The 17,291-nt window shown below is 39.6% G+C and overlaps 1 protein-coding gene across 1 annotated transcript in view; it reads right to left on the minus strand.

Moving 5' to 3' along the window:
- Positions 1-17,291, minus strand: part of LOC146483663 (uncharacterized) — a 66,171-nt gene that overhangs the window by 7,058 nt on the left and 41,822 nt on the right. The window contains exons 39-54 of the mRNA XM_085105811.1: positions 16,709-16,770; positions 15,913-15,989; positions 14,687-14,803; positions 13,630-13,698; positions 12,408-12,523; positions 11,198-11,372; positions 9,615-9,674; positions 7,931-8,181; positions 6,760-6,879; positions 5,592-5,682; positions 3,899-3,985; positions 3,706-3,807; positions 3,262-3,345; positions 2,436-2,525; positions 1,086-1,245; positions 167-232 (exon numbers count right to left, since the gene is read on the minus strand). Coding sequence (XP_084961937.1) covers positions 167-232; positions 1,086-1,245; positions 2,436-2,525; positions 3,262-3,345; positions 3,706-3,807; positions 3,899-3,985; positions 5,592-5,682; positions 6,760-6,879; positions 7,931-8,181; positions 9,615-9,674; positions 11,198-11,372; positions 12,408-12,523; positions 13,630-13,698; positions 14,687-14,803; positions 15,913-15,989; positions 16,709-16,770 — 1,727 coding nt within the window. The remainder of the gene's footprint in view (positions 1-166; positions 233-1,085; positions 1,246-2,435; positions 2,526-3,261; positions 3,346-3,705; positions 3,808-3,898; positions 3,986-5,591; positions 5,683-6,759; positions 6,880-7,930; positions 8,182-9,614; positions 9,675-11,197; positions 11,373-12,407; positions 12,524-13,629; positions 13,699-14,686; positions 14,804-15,912; positions 15,990-16,708; positions 16,771-17,291) is intronic.

Genomic DNA, 17,291 nt, shown 5'->3' on the forward strand with positions numbered 1-17,291 from the left:
TTTGGCTGGAGACGCAGCAAACTAAAACGTTCTTTTAATGTTTTGCAGCACAAGATGCGGAAAAACATAAGCTGACACGTTGTCAAAATTATCTTCTCGTTTCGACAGTCACCAAATAAGTTGGCCACTCTTTACAAGATCCCCTAAACTGACGTCATCTACTTACCCATCAGCCTTTTCTGGCAGGTCTCCAAAAACTGCATGGCGAAATGAATTCCTTCCAAATCACGCCCTAGAGCGATACGAAAAACAGGACCAAACGAGTACAAAAGTGAATGAAACTTAACCCTTTTTAACAATTAACTAAATCAGAGTTTACTCTTCAAATTACAAGCAATAGGCCATTATCCGAGTTGCTGTGAGCCTCATTATGAAAGCGAGGCTACGTTCACAGCTTTACATGCATATGAAAATAAGTTTTGTTTGCTTTTGAATGAAGATTAATTTTCATAACAAAACTTTGCATTTGGCCTCGCTTTCATAATGAGGTGGGTTCAAAGCAACTCGGTCAGACTGCGTTCGTACAAGACTTCGTTTTGTTCTTCTTTCTCCATAGGGGGAGGCAAAACATTGACCCTTATACTTCAGTTTCGTATTGTTTTTATCTATTCCGTTTTATGGGTTTCTTTACTTTTAAAAATCAAACTTTGCTGTCGTTTTGCATTCTGTCCAGACTCTCACAGAGCTTTGTCTCAACAGGGAAAGGTTTTTGTTTTGGACGAAAAGGCGTCTTTAGGTGGACAGAGGGATCAAACTTTAGATCCCCATCCGCTCGTTTGTTTTGTCAGTGCCGATCAGGATTCACTTCATAATAATAATTATTAATTTCTGCTGCGCAGTTATCCGTGAGTCTTGTCCCACTACAATCGCTAGGCTTAAGAAGAAGACTACTAAACACTACCTGGAAGCACCGCTCAAGTCAAACTCTGGTGAATGCAACAGGTTGCCGAAATTTTAGTTTTCAAATAGTTTTTATAAGATCAAATTTTTACCGTTTTTAGATCAGATTCGAAATACTTTTAATTGAAATACCGTTCAAGTCTTCTTGGTTTATTTGCAAGGGTTAGACATGAAAGGAAACTCACCCGGCAGTGGGATGTTGCGTGGGCATGTTGAGCCCACGGCCAACAGTACAGCGTCATTGTCTTGTAAAATCTGTTGTGCATCCACATTCTTTCCCACTTCAGCATTGTTAATAAACTTGATTCCTTCATCTGCCAGCAGATCCACTCGACGCTGAACGATCTGAGGTAACGAACAGCAGGAGAATGAAACAAGAGCGGGGTACTAATTACTAATCTATTTTATTTTGGATCGGTTTTCAATTAAGTGTCGAAAATAATTGGGTAATTGCTTTGGTTTTGCTTTCTTGCGCGTTGTGATTGGCTGGCAAAGTTCACGCCGCTTTCTCAACCAATGGGAAGCCAAACCAAAACCAATCGTATCGTCCCACGCGTTTTCCCGCGCTTGACGCCGGTTACATGTATTTGCTTCGGATTCTGATTGGTTCGTTGAACTGTTTACGTCTGTTGTGATTGGTCAGAGTAATTACTTTGGTTCTGTTTCTTCGACACTCAATCAAAAACCACTTTATTATAGGAACACTGCTGGATATATTTTGCTACACATAACATCATTATCGCCATTATTATCATTATAATATGCATTCCCTGAGGAAGAGAAACAAGGCAGGGTGGAAGAGTTGGAATGTAACCAAGGCGGCGGCACGGAAAAGAGAGTGCTGGTCGGAGAATGTGTCGGCCTTATGCGCCTACTGGAGCGCGGAGATTTGATGATGATGAATATGCATTCCCACGAGCCAGCAAAAAAGTGCAGCTACCATTTCAATATCCAAGCTGTAGCCCAATGGGAGCCTTGGAGCACTTACCATTTGTTAGCTGACCAGCTGGCTCGCAAACGAAATGCCCCACTTAGCAGTATTTTAGAACTAATCTTAAGACTTACCTGTTTTGTATTTTTCACAACTTCATTGCGTGAAGTTGTATTTTAATTTAACTTAATTTAATTTAGAAGATCTGATTATATGCCTTTCCCTCCAAATCCTTAATAGACCCTTATCACTCGGCGGCCAAGTTGAGTCTCAGGAGAATAAAAAGCTTTGTTTTTGCACGGCTAGCCTCGCACTGAATTCGCGTCTGGCCGAGGCTTGCCGTTCGAAAACAAAGCCTTTTATTCCCCCGAGACTCAACATGACCGCCGAGTGATAAGGGTCTGTGGAGCATACTTTTAGATATCCCTTTAAAATGGCGCATTTCATTTCCAAACTGATTAATCTGCCCTGCCAATTCTGGCAAATGGAAAGACCCTTTGGTGTCCATGTTTCCCCTTGTTTCGAAGAGCGAAAATTTTCTAAGGAAGCACGCTTCCAGGAGCGCCACTTTTTACGCTTCTGACTGAAAGGGTATTTCACTCACCTTCTTGCTTAGCTTCATAGGTGGCACGCCATACATCAACAACCCACCACATCTGTCATTTCTCTCGTAAACTGTAACCCAGTGACCAGCCTAATGTGTAAAATACAATGATTACACAAAGCAGCGTCAGTTAACAAAGAAACCAGACAAAGGCTCATTTTTGAGAATGATGCACTATTCAAAGTGACACAGGCATACCCGGAAAAGGAAATCCGAGTGCTCCTATCAGGAGTCAATACTAAGACCTTCCGATTACTAGTTAGGATTTTTATTATTCTTTTATCTTTTAAAAGTTGTAACGAGAATTCCTTACTTCGCAAGCTGTTGGCAAAAGACACACGGGTTCTAGAGACCAGAACGTGTTCATTTGTTTAAGAAGAAGGTTTTCCTATTCAAGTTACGACTCCATGAATAGGTTCACGAACAACTGTTAAGAAGTTGTTTTTCAGTCTGGGGAACAAGAGTTCCGTTATGGCAACTCGTCACAGAAGTACAACAGGCTTGGGTTCATAGTCATTTTAACCAAATAAGGCACTCGTGCCTCAAGTTGGAAGGCAATAAGAATTCATTCGCGACGCAGGTTAACGCTAACTGAAGTGTAAATGGTTTGAACCCAGGAGTCATGTCATAAGTACGAAAAATTATTATCATCCGGGTGAGTGTAGTCCTGAGAAGGCCTGTTTGGGGTGACTTTGACTGAAGTTTCAACAACCTGAGCGGAAGTCATCTTCAGAGTCAAGCAAATTGTGGCACGTCAGTAGATGGTATAAATGTCCCCCGTTTCGATCCGTCTTTTGTAAGTCAAAAGTCCTTACTGATGTGTTACCTTGTTGAGCTGTGCTGCAGCTGCCAGACCTGAAGGACCACTGCCAATGATGGCAACCTTTTTTCCTGTTCGATGAGCCGGAATCTGAACATCAAGATACGATTTTCAATGAGAGGAAAGACGATATTTGATTAATTGATAGAGCATTTTTAACTTCCTACACAAATAACAATCCCCAAGGTCGCTATAGTCTTTCACCGTGCACAAGTTTGAATAAACGAAGGATACGGTTTGACGAGGTAATCATTCATTCAAGCCCAACACTGATCACGCAATGTCTAATTTTCTCCTTTCATCCATAACCAAAAATACGGAACATAAGTATTAAGGGAACGATCACCAAGGTGGACCTGGATATGAATTTGAGTAATTCTCATAACAAATACTGTTGAGCTATTAAAGAAGACGACTACGGAGAATTTGCTTTTTGGTCGGGGCACGCACCTGAGGTGTGATCCAACCTTGTTCAAAGCCATGATCGATAATGGCGCACTCGATTTTCTTGATCGTCACTGGTTCAGCATTGATTCCCAGAACACAAGCACCCTGGAAACAGAATCAAAGATAATTTATGAAGTAAACTAAGACAGTACTTAAAAGGGTATTTCCATCTTCAATTCTATCTTGTTTTGCTTACCTCACATGGGGCAGGGCAGACACGACCAGTGAATTCTGGGAAATTGTTGGTGAGCAACAATCGATCCAAAGCCTCCTTCCATTTATCCTGAAATATGAATTGCAAAAATTAAGACGCGATTTCAAAGACATGCGGACTCTGAAGTTCAAGATTCACCCAACCGTTACGCTTTTTCACTGCCACTGCAGGAGACCTCTTAGAAAACAAGAAAACATTTGTCTCGAATGGAGTCAAAACGTCATTATTTGTGCACTATGATTGGCGGATTTCGATCCACTTTGTCGGTTTCTGTATTTTTTCGGTCAGCCGGTTGTCGCTGTAATTATGACTGACAGCAGTAAAACACGCACATCGTTATTTGGGTTTCGAAGATCAGAGTCCATATGTAATTGAAGGGCGTAGTTTAAGAGACCTTCGGCCCCACCTACCGACATTAATAAGATTTAAAAGATTAACAATGAAATTATTGTATCGTACATTTGTAATTTGGTGCTTGTACACACTGTAATGTAAAACAAGTAATAATCAAAGATTAGGGAGTGCGTTCGATGATCTAGATCCCAGGCTCTCTCTCCTTTGCCAAGTTGGTGATAATGTCACCTGCCCCTATACGCGTCCCAAGATCCATTCATTCAATCAACGTTGTACCATACAATCTCGACTCCAATCTGTATTAAGTGTCCGTTCTTTCTACGTCGAATGCAATTAGCAGTAGGCACGCTTCTCAACAAGAGAAATAGACGGCTCGCGCCCAGGTCTTCATAATACAAACAATGCATGCATCAACGAGTGCTGAGCCAATAACAAAAATAAATCCAAAAAATGGTTCAATGCGTAACAATTCTACAACACAACACAACACAACCCACACGAGAGCTATATTCCTTTTAAATCTATTATTCAAACATTTGAACAGTGACATCGTGCGGTGCTGCTCATTGCGAGTCTGGACAAAATCCTAAAACGGCTAAAATTCCTCTTCTGGAATTCTTAGAAGATACAAGCTTGTTTAAAGGGGCACTCTCACGGATATTTTGCTGTATGTTGGCCTAAAACTGCTCAAATATTTGGCAAGGAACCCCTTCTTTGACGTGAAATCGCTATTAGAGCACCGGCGGGAAATATCAAATGATTTCTCCGAGGAAAAATAAACTATTATCAGTTTTTTGTGTTTCTTCAAAATACACAAGATGAACTTGAAAAAATTGGCCAATTTTTCCAACTTGCAATCCATTTCCATCCTAGCCACTGATGAATGATACTAGTTTCTGAGCACTAGAAGGATTATTGTTACCAAAACTAAATCATTATTTTTGACGTTTCGATCGATGCAAATATGTTTTTTGCCTATTTAAAGTGACCCTAAAATAGGGGACACTTCCCCTTTAGAGCGGTTTCCAATTGAGTGTCGTAAGACCAAAACCGAAGTAATTACTCTGGCCAATCACAACAGATGTAAACAACACAACGAGCCAATCAGAATTCGAAGCAAATACATGTAACCGGCGCCAAGCGCGGGAAAACACGTGCGGCGAAAACACGATTGGTTTTGGTTTGGATTCCCATTGGTTGAGAAAGCGGCGCGAGTTTTGTTAACCAATCACGGAGCGCAGTAATGCAAAACCAAAGCAAACGCGAAATTACTTTTGACACTCAATCGAAAACCGCTCTAAATACAGCCACAAAGTTTCACCTGAAACACCAAGTCGTTCCACCTGGGGATGATGTTTCCTAAAGGACAACCCGTGTGAGACTGGCAGAACGGCACTCCACATTCCATGCACCTGTTGAGTACAGAAACAGAAATTTACACAGTCGGGCTGAGCTAGCATTCCAATTCTCGATATCACTGAGGAAAACATCGATACCTAGTATCGGTTCTCTCGATAACGGATAACACTAGTCACATGACCACTTAACGAAAACATCCTCGCTTCTGCACGTATTGTGTGCCTATAGTTTATATTCAGCCTCGTCCCCAGGGTCTTAGCGATATTCAAAATGGCGGTAGGTAGAAGACTCTGGAACAAGCCGAAAAAATACTCCACGAATCGTGGAGTGTTTTGTCGCGTGACATCAGTTTTACCTTCGCTTCGCCTTATCCGTAAAAAAATGTGGAAACAGCTACTTTGATCCTGTAAAAAGTGTGGCGAAGGCAAAATTCAAGTGTCTCGACACAAAACACTCCACGAAGGTTTTGTGGAGTACTGTATTTTTGCAGTGTGTACCAGCGTCTTCTCCGTTTCGCCATTTTGAATATCGCGAAGACACTCTCGTCACTGGAGACGAGGTTGGACAAATACGTCCTTCGTATCACCGGAAACAGCAACGAAAACGAGGAAAAGGGTGAATGTTGTGCAGTAACCAAGCATCAGAGTTTTTTTTTTAAGGTCATAACAATTGTTCAAGGGGAAGTATCACGGGGATTTTGGCCTTTTGTGGTGAAAATGGTGCGACGACACCTTCACTTAGTTAGAAAAAATTCCAGAACATCAAGAAAAAGAAATCAACTGAATCCTAGAAAGGGACAACTTCATGACCTGCTCTAGTGCATTAGGGAACGAAAACGCGAGAACTTGAAAACATTAAGCCTAACTTTTTTCAAGTTGCAGTCCTTTCTCACCCAGTACATCTGTGGCCATGGACACTCATCCGTACACTGGAGTGACAATCTACGACAAATTTGAGCAATAGTTTCGGGTTTCTGTTGATAAAATCCGTTTTAGAGTTTTTCCATACAACACCAAATTGCCGTGATACTTCCCCTTTCATTAGTCGATAATAAGAAAGCAAACAAGATTAGCACGATCAGCAATAGAAAACAGAAATTTATCCATAATATCAACAGCATTCAAACCTACCGGGCTGCTTGGACCTTCAATTCTGATTTGCCTTTGCTATAGTGAATCTCATTCCAATCTTTCATTCGCTGTCTTGGTGGACGGTATTTTACCTTGCTTCTGGAATACTTTACAAATCCTCTGCAAAAGGAAAATTGTGTTTTTAACATGGCGTCAGTGTTTGCGTCAGGTTTTAAAATTAATGCATCCCAGGACCAGTGATTCAAAATCGTACATGATTTAGCACCTGCCTAGCTGTCAGACCTCATTTCAGTTACCAAGTCGTCTCGCCATAACCTTCGCAACACTGACGGAGGAAGTTTATCTAAGTATCTTCAAAAAAAGTCGAGTAAAACTCTTTGTGATCGTGCATTTATGTTTGCCGCTCATTAATTATGGAACGCTCTTCCTTTGGACCTTGATCTACCGCAAGTCTCTCTTCGTTTAAAGTTAAAGTTACGATTTTTTTGTTACGCAAAGCCTTTGACTGACTTCACACGGTAAAGCGCATTAGAACATTTCATGATTAACGTGCTATACCAGTATTTTTAGTTAGTTAAACCTGGAGAAATGTTTAAAAGAGTTCTACTAGAAGGCCTCTATGCATTGTCCACTAGCGTCTTTACGCAGATTTTACGGGCACCCAATCTAATATCTGTTTTGATTGGTGTTCAAATTCTCCTATCTTGTCCCCATACTTTTCTTATAAAAGAGCTGTGAGGGTAATCTTAAATGGGGATGCCAACATCACAAAAGTGGTTTACAGAAGGGTCCTCAAAAAAATTACCAAGAACAAATAAAAACCTAATTATAGAAACAAGAAATGAAAAAAATATATATACAACAGTTAGAAGTAGAACTAAAAGGATCAAAAGGGGAGAAGTTATAAAAAAATAAAAAAAATTCACCTTGGATGATCACATCTTTAATTCTCATGACCTCAGGGGTTGAATAAGCATTGATATGACGAGGAGAAATTTGATGCTGATCACTGTTAGGGCTCAAAGGGTTAACAGGTAAATGTTTCTTGATTTCAGTTCTTCTGTCATATTTTCGAGGGACGGGTTAATTCTTGCGTGAAGTTTGTAAGCAAGATTTGAGCGTAAACGCGGAGATTTTAAAATGCTTTGCGTCATAAAAACCTTTTTCAACATACTGTCAAATAGTGTTCTAAATATTCCAGTAAACTCACCTAGTTTTGTCCAGCACCCTGTCAATAATCTTCTGATCCATTGTTGTGTCAGGAATTGCTTCCTCGATATCAGCCAAACTGGAATCTCTTTGCTTATTAACAAGAGGAGGTGAATGCTCATCCTTCTCCCCATTCGTCTTTTCTCCGTTCGTTTTTTCTCCATTTGTTTTCTCTCCGTTTACCTTCTCGCCATTTGTCTTTTCCCCGTTGGTCTCGCCATTCTCGCTGTTGTGAAGTTCTTTCTTGAGTTTCTAGGGGGAAAATCAAGTTTACAAGAGCTTGCTTTCGGCCAATACCGCCAAATTAATTTGAAAATTGCCAAGGTAGCCTGGGGCACCCACTAAAATGATCTTAGCGTCTAGCCTAAATTTTTTGCGCCTAACATCTGAGCTTTTGGCCTTGTGGGCTCCTTGGAATTTTTCTTAGGCAACAACCTTGATTGCCATAAGTACGTAAATTATGATCATCCGGGTGAGTGTAGTCCTGAGAAGGACTGTCTCTGTCTGTCCTTCTCAGGACTACACTCACCCGGATGATCATAATTAACGTACTAATGACATGACTCCTGGGTTCAAACCATTTACAACCTTGATTGCATAAAGCTATTCCTACGATTTACTTTAACCTTTACCACTAAAGCCTAAGCCTCAACTTTGAGGATTACTGGCCAATAAAGAATGATGCAAGATTATAACGTATGGTGTGACCTTGGTGTGGCCGCTAATTTGTTCTAGAATCTAAGTCACACCACTAGGACCAAGAAAAACAGTCAATGTAACAGGACAAAACTTCCCACTAGATAATGGGAGGGAAGTATTTATACGTAAGCCTCTTTAGGGCTGAGATTCTTGCGGCAATCTTGATTCGCCTTGGCAAACGTCCGATGATTTTCGCCACAAATTTCACGGAAAATACATTCGATGTTTTATGCAGATTTACTTTCTTGTGTTTATTGAAATGATACAATGCTGCAGTTATTAAGAGCTTTTCGGTGGAAAATGTGAAAACGTCGCGTTGTCTACTTGAGACTTTTTATTCGAGAAAGGCTTTGTATAGCAACGCTAAAAGAATTTCAAAGTAAATTTACAAGTTTCCAGTACAAACCCAGCGCAGCGCTTTTATAGAGCCACATCACCACCTAAATCCTTTCAAATTCTCGCACACAGTAACCATGAACATCAGTATCTTCCGCTAATTTAGTCGCAATAAACACAGTATTTAACAAGCTCACGGCGCTGTGATTAGGAGAGGGACCTCATGCGATGTGAGTATAAAAGGCGTCAAAGTTCCATTGAGGAAATCGGAGCGGAATGGAAGTGAAAAACGCCAAAAGTTCACATACGGGATTCTAAGAATCACCAACAAAATAGCCCATTTTACAGTTGTGTGGTTGGAATTGACTTTCTTTTGATGAAAAACCTCAGAACTTTTCAATATAAATGAAAGAAGTTGGCCTAAGAACATCATAATTTCCACTCTAACGCCAGGTCACTCAGTGCACGAAATGGCCCTTTATAAAGCTATTCACTGAAACCCATCACCAAGGCAACAGGATGACATTTTAAGCTAATAATCACCAACACCCTTAACATCTTTGTGCTATACTGGGAACTGTCGTTACTTTAACTCGTACACGTGTCCAGCTCTTAACCACCTAAGAAAATGTATAAAACTATGGCACTACCTCTACTTCCTCTTCTTCTTTCAGCTGCTGAAGAGCGCGTTTGTAGTCACGAGGAAATATCTGTACCAGATAAACACAGCACGATAAGTCAAAGCACTGGTATTACTCTACAGCAAGACAACCACTGAATACAAGCCGGGGGGAGGGGGGTACTCCCCTATAGAAGCTGTATAGGTATATGTGCAGCGCCAAAGGGTGCGCTTTTTAGTCGTTTTGGTCCAAAATAGGTTATAGATTCTAACCATTTTGGTCTGAAAGTCTGAAAACGGGTATGGACTCTAGACACCAGGTCTGAAACTGGGTATGAATTTTAGGGGCCAGGGACCCGTTTCTCGAAAACCCCGGTAACTTACCGGGCCCGGTAAGTGTCTTGGTGATAAATGTTTCTTAACAGAAGTCAATTTTTGTTAGCTTTGAATACTAAATTTTAAAATCTTATAATTCTATGAAAACATTAGCCAAGTACCATGTCTGTAATTACTGTGTAATCGGCGAAAAAACATTAAAAAAATATACTTATCGGGCCCGGTAAGTTACCGGGACTTTTGAGAAACGGACCCTAAAATTACATATTTTGGTCTGAAAAAGGGCCAGGGTTTAGAGAACAGAGCTCCGCATCCCCACCGAAAATTCCGTGGAGTATTCCCCCTGCCCCCATCACGGGGAGGCCGGAGTACTAAAACCTTTTCATCCGCGGGGTGACCGACATCTGTCTACTCTTTGTACACACACGTAGTGTTGAATAAATCAAAGTGGTCTCAAGAATTTAAGAAATGACCACTGGAGAAAAACGGACACATTTTAGAAACAGCTTCTCCAACAACTGCTGGCAAGGCAATGAGAAGCAAACACGTGTTCTGGTAAAATACTCCTTAAAAAGCTTAGGATCAAGATAGGATAGATAAAGAAGCTCCGTTATCAGGTGTAACGAAAACAGACGGTTTGGAGCGTTTATGCGTTGAGACAATAGAGATTTAGAATCGCATTTACGGCAAACGGCAAACGCCGTTCACGTCATTTTAAATCTCTTTAATATATACCACACAAGTGAATAGTGCTTATCGCGCGTGCTGATTGGCTAGCTTGGAGGTGATTAGCCAATTACTATTCACCTCCGAGCAGCCGAAGAGAAACAAGATGGCTTCCCGTTTCGCCACGGTTACTTAAGAAGAAATTATTTCGATAAACGAGGCGGCTAAATACATAAATGGCAACAAAGTTTGGTTTGACGGCATTAAATGGAAAGTTATTTAATCTTTTCAACCTCATATTCTAAGGCGAAAAATGAAAATACATTCCCTTGTTTACGAAAACTGCCGAGCACTAAAATTACAATGAAAACAATGAAACATCTAATATTTTTCAGCATGGTTTCAACAACAAGACGAATTTCACAGAAAAATTGAATGAAATTGTCGGTGAAAGTGATGGACACTATTCACCTCCACTTCGGTGAATAATTGTCAACTATTAATGAAATACCTATCCCGTAATCGCCATAATTTTTTTACATAAATTACACAAATGCACCGTAAGCTGATTGACAAATTACATACCATGGGAGCAAGAACCAAGTACCATACCTTAACAAACATCTTGACCGAACTGCCCCAGTCCTCCAACAGACGCTCAGCAACTGTTGAACCAGTCAACTCGTGATGTTCCTGTACTAGGCCCCTGACCAGCTCCACATCTGGCCCGGTAACGGGCTCAAGGTCCACAATCTCTTGGTTACAAAGTGAAGCGAAGCTCTTCTTCCTGTATGTTCAATATACGTGTATATGTTCAGTAATGTGACAGATAAGGAACGAGAACAGGTTTTTTTCACGGATTGTAGAAACGCACTTGCAAGCAAATGCACGTAGAATACCCGTTATTACAGTTGAGCCTGCGGTCAAATGTTCTTTTGTTTCGAAACATGAAAATGAGGCACAAGGGTCATTAAACATAAAAATCAAGTTGTGGAGCTCACAGATTGGTCAAAAACAAAACGTGAATGTCACCAGTTATCAATTTCCTATTAAAGACAGATTAAGAAAAGCTATCGTTTCCAGGTTTCATAGGAACATGATCTATTTCTTCTCGTACAGGGCATATTTAACCTCAGAAACGGTGATGAAAAGGGTTTTTTCTTTGTGTTACCATCAGGCATTAGACCATTGAGGGAGATGCAGTGATTTTATTATGAGCACGTTGCACCCCAGATCAAGCGATCAGGGTTTGAGGTATGAGGTTTGAGGTTTGAGGACGGGGATAATTGTGCCTGGATTAACATGAACTTTGATTCGAGTTTAATAAAGATTCTTCCAAAAGAGTTTTGGCCCTCAGGTTTGACTTAGACTTTTCTTTACCTTTAGCTTGAATTAGGCTTTGACATCACTTTTAAAGAGCGAAATGAAAACCTCGGTTAACTTTTAATCGTAGATTAGCGTTAATCGACTTTCGAACAATCCGCCCCAGAAGTATAAATGGATTTCGCCGGGTCAAATATCTGGAAAACTTTTTTTTTTTGCACACTTTACTCTCACTTACCGTGTCTTTTGTGTTTTTAAGTGAAATGTAACTTTTTATTTTTTGTTCTTTTTCTTTGTTAAGGTACTGTAAAGGTGTTTTTGAACTTATGAATAAAATGTCAGGGAAACTTGACTAAGTTCTAGGAAGGTAACCCTGCGACTGACTAGTATCTCATCTGGGGTGATACTCCTAGCTGCTTCATGCTAAAGAAATCGGGATAACCTCCGGAAGTAGTGGGCCATTTGGCTCGTGAAAGATTTACCATTATGTGGTCATTACCTGTCAAGAACGAAAGCTATTCCTCCAGACATACCAGCAGCAAAATTCCGACCTGTGGAGCCGAGAACAACACACAAGCCTCCAGTCATGTACTCACAGCCATGATCACCCACACCCTGCAACAGATTAGTAACACAGAAGTTGCGGTGTACAGCAGCAGTAAGGGATTTACTTTTGAAGATAGTTCAAACAAAAGAGATTCTTATTCCTCACTGATACAGTCCTAAAGTGATGACGTCACGAAAACTAAATTTATGAATTTATAAGATTTGTTAGTATATTCGAAAAGAGCATGATGAAAAATGCCTACTTGCCAAAAATCAGCATCTTATTGCAATTTGGGGGCGAGATATTAGCTCTGTTATGCACTGATGACTCCATACAAATCCTTCTAATTTTGTCTCAGTTCTTAACGTTAGGAACTGAGGCAAAATTAGAAGGATTTGTATGGAGTCATCGGGCATAACAGAGCCAATATCTCGCCCTCAAATTGCAATAAGATGCTGATTTTTGGCAAGTAGGCAATTTTTCATCATGCTCTTTCCGAATATACTAACAAATCTCACAATATCAAAAATTCAAATATTTGTGACGTCACACTTGAGGACTCTATAGCTCTATTATATATTCTCCCTGCAGGCAAAGTAAGTACAGTGGTTTTTAAAAAGTTGAATAAAAAGAATAAACGATATCCAGTTGTATCTTTATTTCTCATCTGTTTTGTGATTGCAACAAACTGAATTCAAAACACAGATCTGTCCAAAATGAGACCTTACAGAATGCAAAGAAGAGACGTAATTTCAGGGAGAGAAGTCAACACGATGTCGAGGAAAAGGTTGTTGTTGAAAAGGTTTATTCCCTTCAGCCAGGAAGCCAATTTCAACGTATCGAAATTGGTCGTATAGAGCGGTTTCCAATTGAGTGTCGTAAAACCAAAACCAAAGTAATTTCTTTGCCCAATCACAACGTGTGTAAACAGCGTATGAACATGTAACCAGCGCCAAGCGCGGGAAAACACGGGCTAGCAAGGCACGCCGGATTGGTTTGGGTTTTACATCTTATGGTTGAGAAAGTGGCGCGAGTTTTATCAACCAATCACAGAGTGTAGTAATGCAACACCAAAGGAAAAACGCAATTACTTTCGACACTCAATTGAAAACCAACCGCTTGAGTATGGGAAATAATATGACAAGGAGTTTATCACAGAAGATGAAAAACTTACCTCAACCACTGCGGTCACTCCAGAGTTTCTTACACAAAACCTTTCAGCAGCGATGCCTCTGACGAAAGCCTGTATGCAGTAAAATTTGTATCAATGAAAACTTGGATTAAATACATAAGCAAAATGATGATGTCTTGCTTAATCAGTACCATTGCAATGAGTTTGAAAATCTCTAAAAGCACTCATTGTGCAATATTTTCCCGATTTGTCCTAAAGACAATTATTAGAATCCACTGTTTGACTGAAAGGCTGATTTGATTTGTTCAGTTAGAAACTGTTAGCGATGATTCCTCATGAACACAATAAACTGCATGCAATGCTGCCAACGTTACATACAACGACTGTACAAAAAAGGCAAAAGTTGCGGCAACATGTGAGATAAACAAACTTAAGAAAAGTGTTTTGACGCATAACTCTCATAGTTACTTCAATTAACAATATAACAATAACTCTTTTACGTATCGTATTGTACTATAGTGTAGAAAATTGTATTGCAACTAGTATAAGTAGTATAAGTTCACTAGAAGACATAGCGTTATTTCTGTAAGTAGTGTGGACATTGTAAGTACTTTTAGTTTTGTAAGTATAGTAAGTATTGTTAACAATGTAGATATAGTTGTTGGGTTTAAAAAAAAAAATTCCTTTACTTCTAGTTGAAATAGTATTTTAGAAGTATGATGAAGTTGTGAAACGCATCGTAATGATCCAAATGGATAAGGGGTTTAGTTACTAAAGAAACTGTGCTGCTGAGTCGGTGAAGAGTAGAAACAAATGTTTAGTTTTATCGACAGAATTGATAAGATAATTTTGGCCGCCGTAAAGAGATTCGAGTGCTGACGTTTCGAGCGTTAGCCCTTCGTCAGAGTGAAGGTTAACGATGAAGGGCTAACGCTCGAAACGAGTCGGTGGCCAAATTGTCTTGTCAACTGTTTTGACTGTGAGATATCCACTGACCAGCCTCTAATTTCTCCACACATTATCAAAGATAAAATGTTAGGAATGTATAAAGCACAGTGTGGAGAACATCCATGTTGATACTGGGGATGGACATATTTACCTTGCCTGCAGTGGCACCATAGAAACAAACATTGCCAACAATGATGTTTTCTTCGGCTTTGTAGTCACTGGGATGCTGGCTGCTTGGATAAACAATGATCTTGCCTCCAGCTAAGCCCTGATAAGTGATTAAAATTCATAAGGATTTATTAGGACTTATTAAAGGGACAGTATCACGCTATTTTTAGTAACACATCGAAAATCGGAAAGATGCTATTCGGTTGATTGCAGCCAAGATATAATGACAAAATTCCATTAAAAGACTATCAGAATGCAAAGAAACTATCCACGGATATTTTCGCCGGCAGATGACCAAGATAGAGAGGGGTTTAAATTTGAAAACGTCTGGCGGACGTTTTCAAATTTCGCTGTTGTAACGCATCAAAAATCGCTGGTTGTACTATATTTTGGTTCAACCTTTCGTCTTTGAATCACTATCAATATTTCTTTAAATTAGCGATTGAGAAATTAATTAACACAGTGTTCAAAGTTTAAATTTAGTAAATTTTGGCCAAAAATCATGATATCTCCCATCGATCTCCAAGGATACTGCCCCCTTAAGGGTGCGTTCGATTGACCCGGCTATTCCGGAATAGGAATACATACAATGATGACAAGAGATCCCTCGTAAGGGGCTTTTGGCTCTTAAAGTATCATGTGTCTGTGAAAGTTTGCAGAAATGTCTTCCCAAATTTACTTAAAAGACAAATCTAACAGTTAATCCGCTTATTCTTTTTCCGGAATACGGTCCATCGAACGCAACCTAATTATCATATGGGAGTGAAATACTTGATACTGCATTCTAATTTCAACAGACTATCCTGGGTGTGTGAACAAGGAATCCGCCAAACTTATAAACAAACTACCCATACATAAACCGTGTTTAACAAACTTCTTTGTTGAATAAGTTGGCCTTGGGAATATGCTAGAAAACTTAGACAGCTTGTTCGTTGGTTTCCGTTGACTCTAATAATTGACTCAAGGCTTTGTCCCTCGGCAACTACCAGGTTGTAGAAACTTCAAAACGTACCATTTAATTATTAAATAGAAGACACAAGGTACCTGCACTCACTTACAGCATCTGTATTTGTCGTAACAGTAGCTCTAGGTGACTGCTCAGTATATTAGAACAGTATCTGCAGTAGCAATAGGCCTGAATGAATGACAGACTTCCCAAAACAAGTTCGCACCTAGCTAAGAAATAAGACAAGATTGAATGATAGTTACCTTGCCAACATAATCATTGGAGTCGCCCTCCAGCTCCAGAGTAATTCCAGGTGAGAGGAATGCTCCAAAACTCTGACCTGATAACAAAAAATGAAGGAAAATGTTTCAGTTGTAAACTAAAATAAACACTGCAAAGCTTTGCAAACTATCCAAACTATGGTACATTTGTACCAAGTCTATTCGCCAGACAAGAAAACAATGCAATTCAGTAAGTCTAATGAATTAGGTTGTTCCTAGAATGGATACTTAGTGTAGTTAGGATTTTTATATTTTGAAATTTTAAACACGATGTATGTAACGCAAGTAATTCAGCTTATAGCTGCAAGTTGTGGTTTTTTAATAAACGATTTATCTTCATCTTCTGATACTCCTAAACAAGGCTGGACACCTTATTGTGTTTACACAACGCAATTTTCTTAATTGTGATAGCACCTGACGTAGACGGGAACAGAAGTCCATTTGTTAGACAGAGAACTGAGAGAATAGAGCTCCATTTAGGCAGGGAACATCTTTTTCGCGGATTTAGCACTGATCTGCACTATTTAGGCCTATGTACTGATTTAAAAACGGTTAGCTGTCATTTGGTGTCCTGGCTAACTCTCTGAAATAAGTTAAAAATTACTATTTTCACCAGTTAGCCCTCTTTCGTCTAGTGGATATGGATATAGGAAGTATGAAGCAAATGACCCAGGTTGAGGCGAAGACTAATTTGATTTTTTAAACTTCTTTTACCGTTTGAAATAAGATTTTTGTTGTGTAAACATCATAAGGTGTCCCTAATGAATTAGCTGCTGACCTGCCGAGCCTCTTGCTTTGATGTGTATGGTGCCATCAGGAAGACCTTTCTCTCCAAATGTCCTAACAACAACAGATTTTGATTGATCCTTTTTGTTTCCAGAGTGATTTACAGTCAATCTACGTCACGCGTTACCGGTATTTTTGAAATTGAACAGAGTTTGGAAATTAACATGTCAGTTTTGAACATCGCCAACGAGATATCAGAGTTCCCGTAGAAATTTCCCTGGTTTATTGACGGTATAAAGCTATGAACTTTTCTTCACATTACAGCATTAAGTATTTCAAGAATAATAATTGTCTCCCAAGTGTTTTAAATCTTTTTTTTTTTCTGTTAATGCGTCTTTTTCGGAAAGATTTCCAGAGAAAGTTTATTTCATTCTCGGAAATTCAGGTCACGCGTGACCTGAATTGACTGTAATCCAACAGCATGTTACAGATATATCATATTAAGGTAATTATTTGAAAGCAAGTGATTAAAAATTCCAAGACAAAAATGATTGTAAAATGTTACCACGTTGATAAGGTAGCAACATAAAAATGCCAAATTCTACATTCCAAAATATTGCCCCCCCCCCCCCCCC

Source organism: Pavona decussata, unplaced genomic scaffold (genome assembly GCF_977016875.1).
Source record: "Pavona decussata unplaced genomic scaffold, jaPavDecu1.1 SCAFFOLD_38, whole genome shotgun sequence".
Classification (NCBI taxonomy): Eukaryota; Metazoa; Cnidaria; class Anthozoa; order Scleractinia; family Agariciidae; genus Pavona; species Pavona decussata.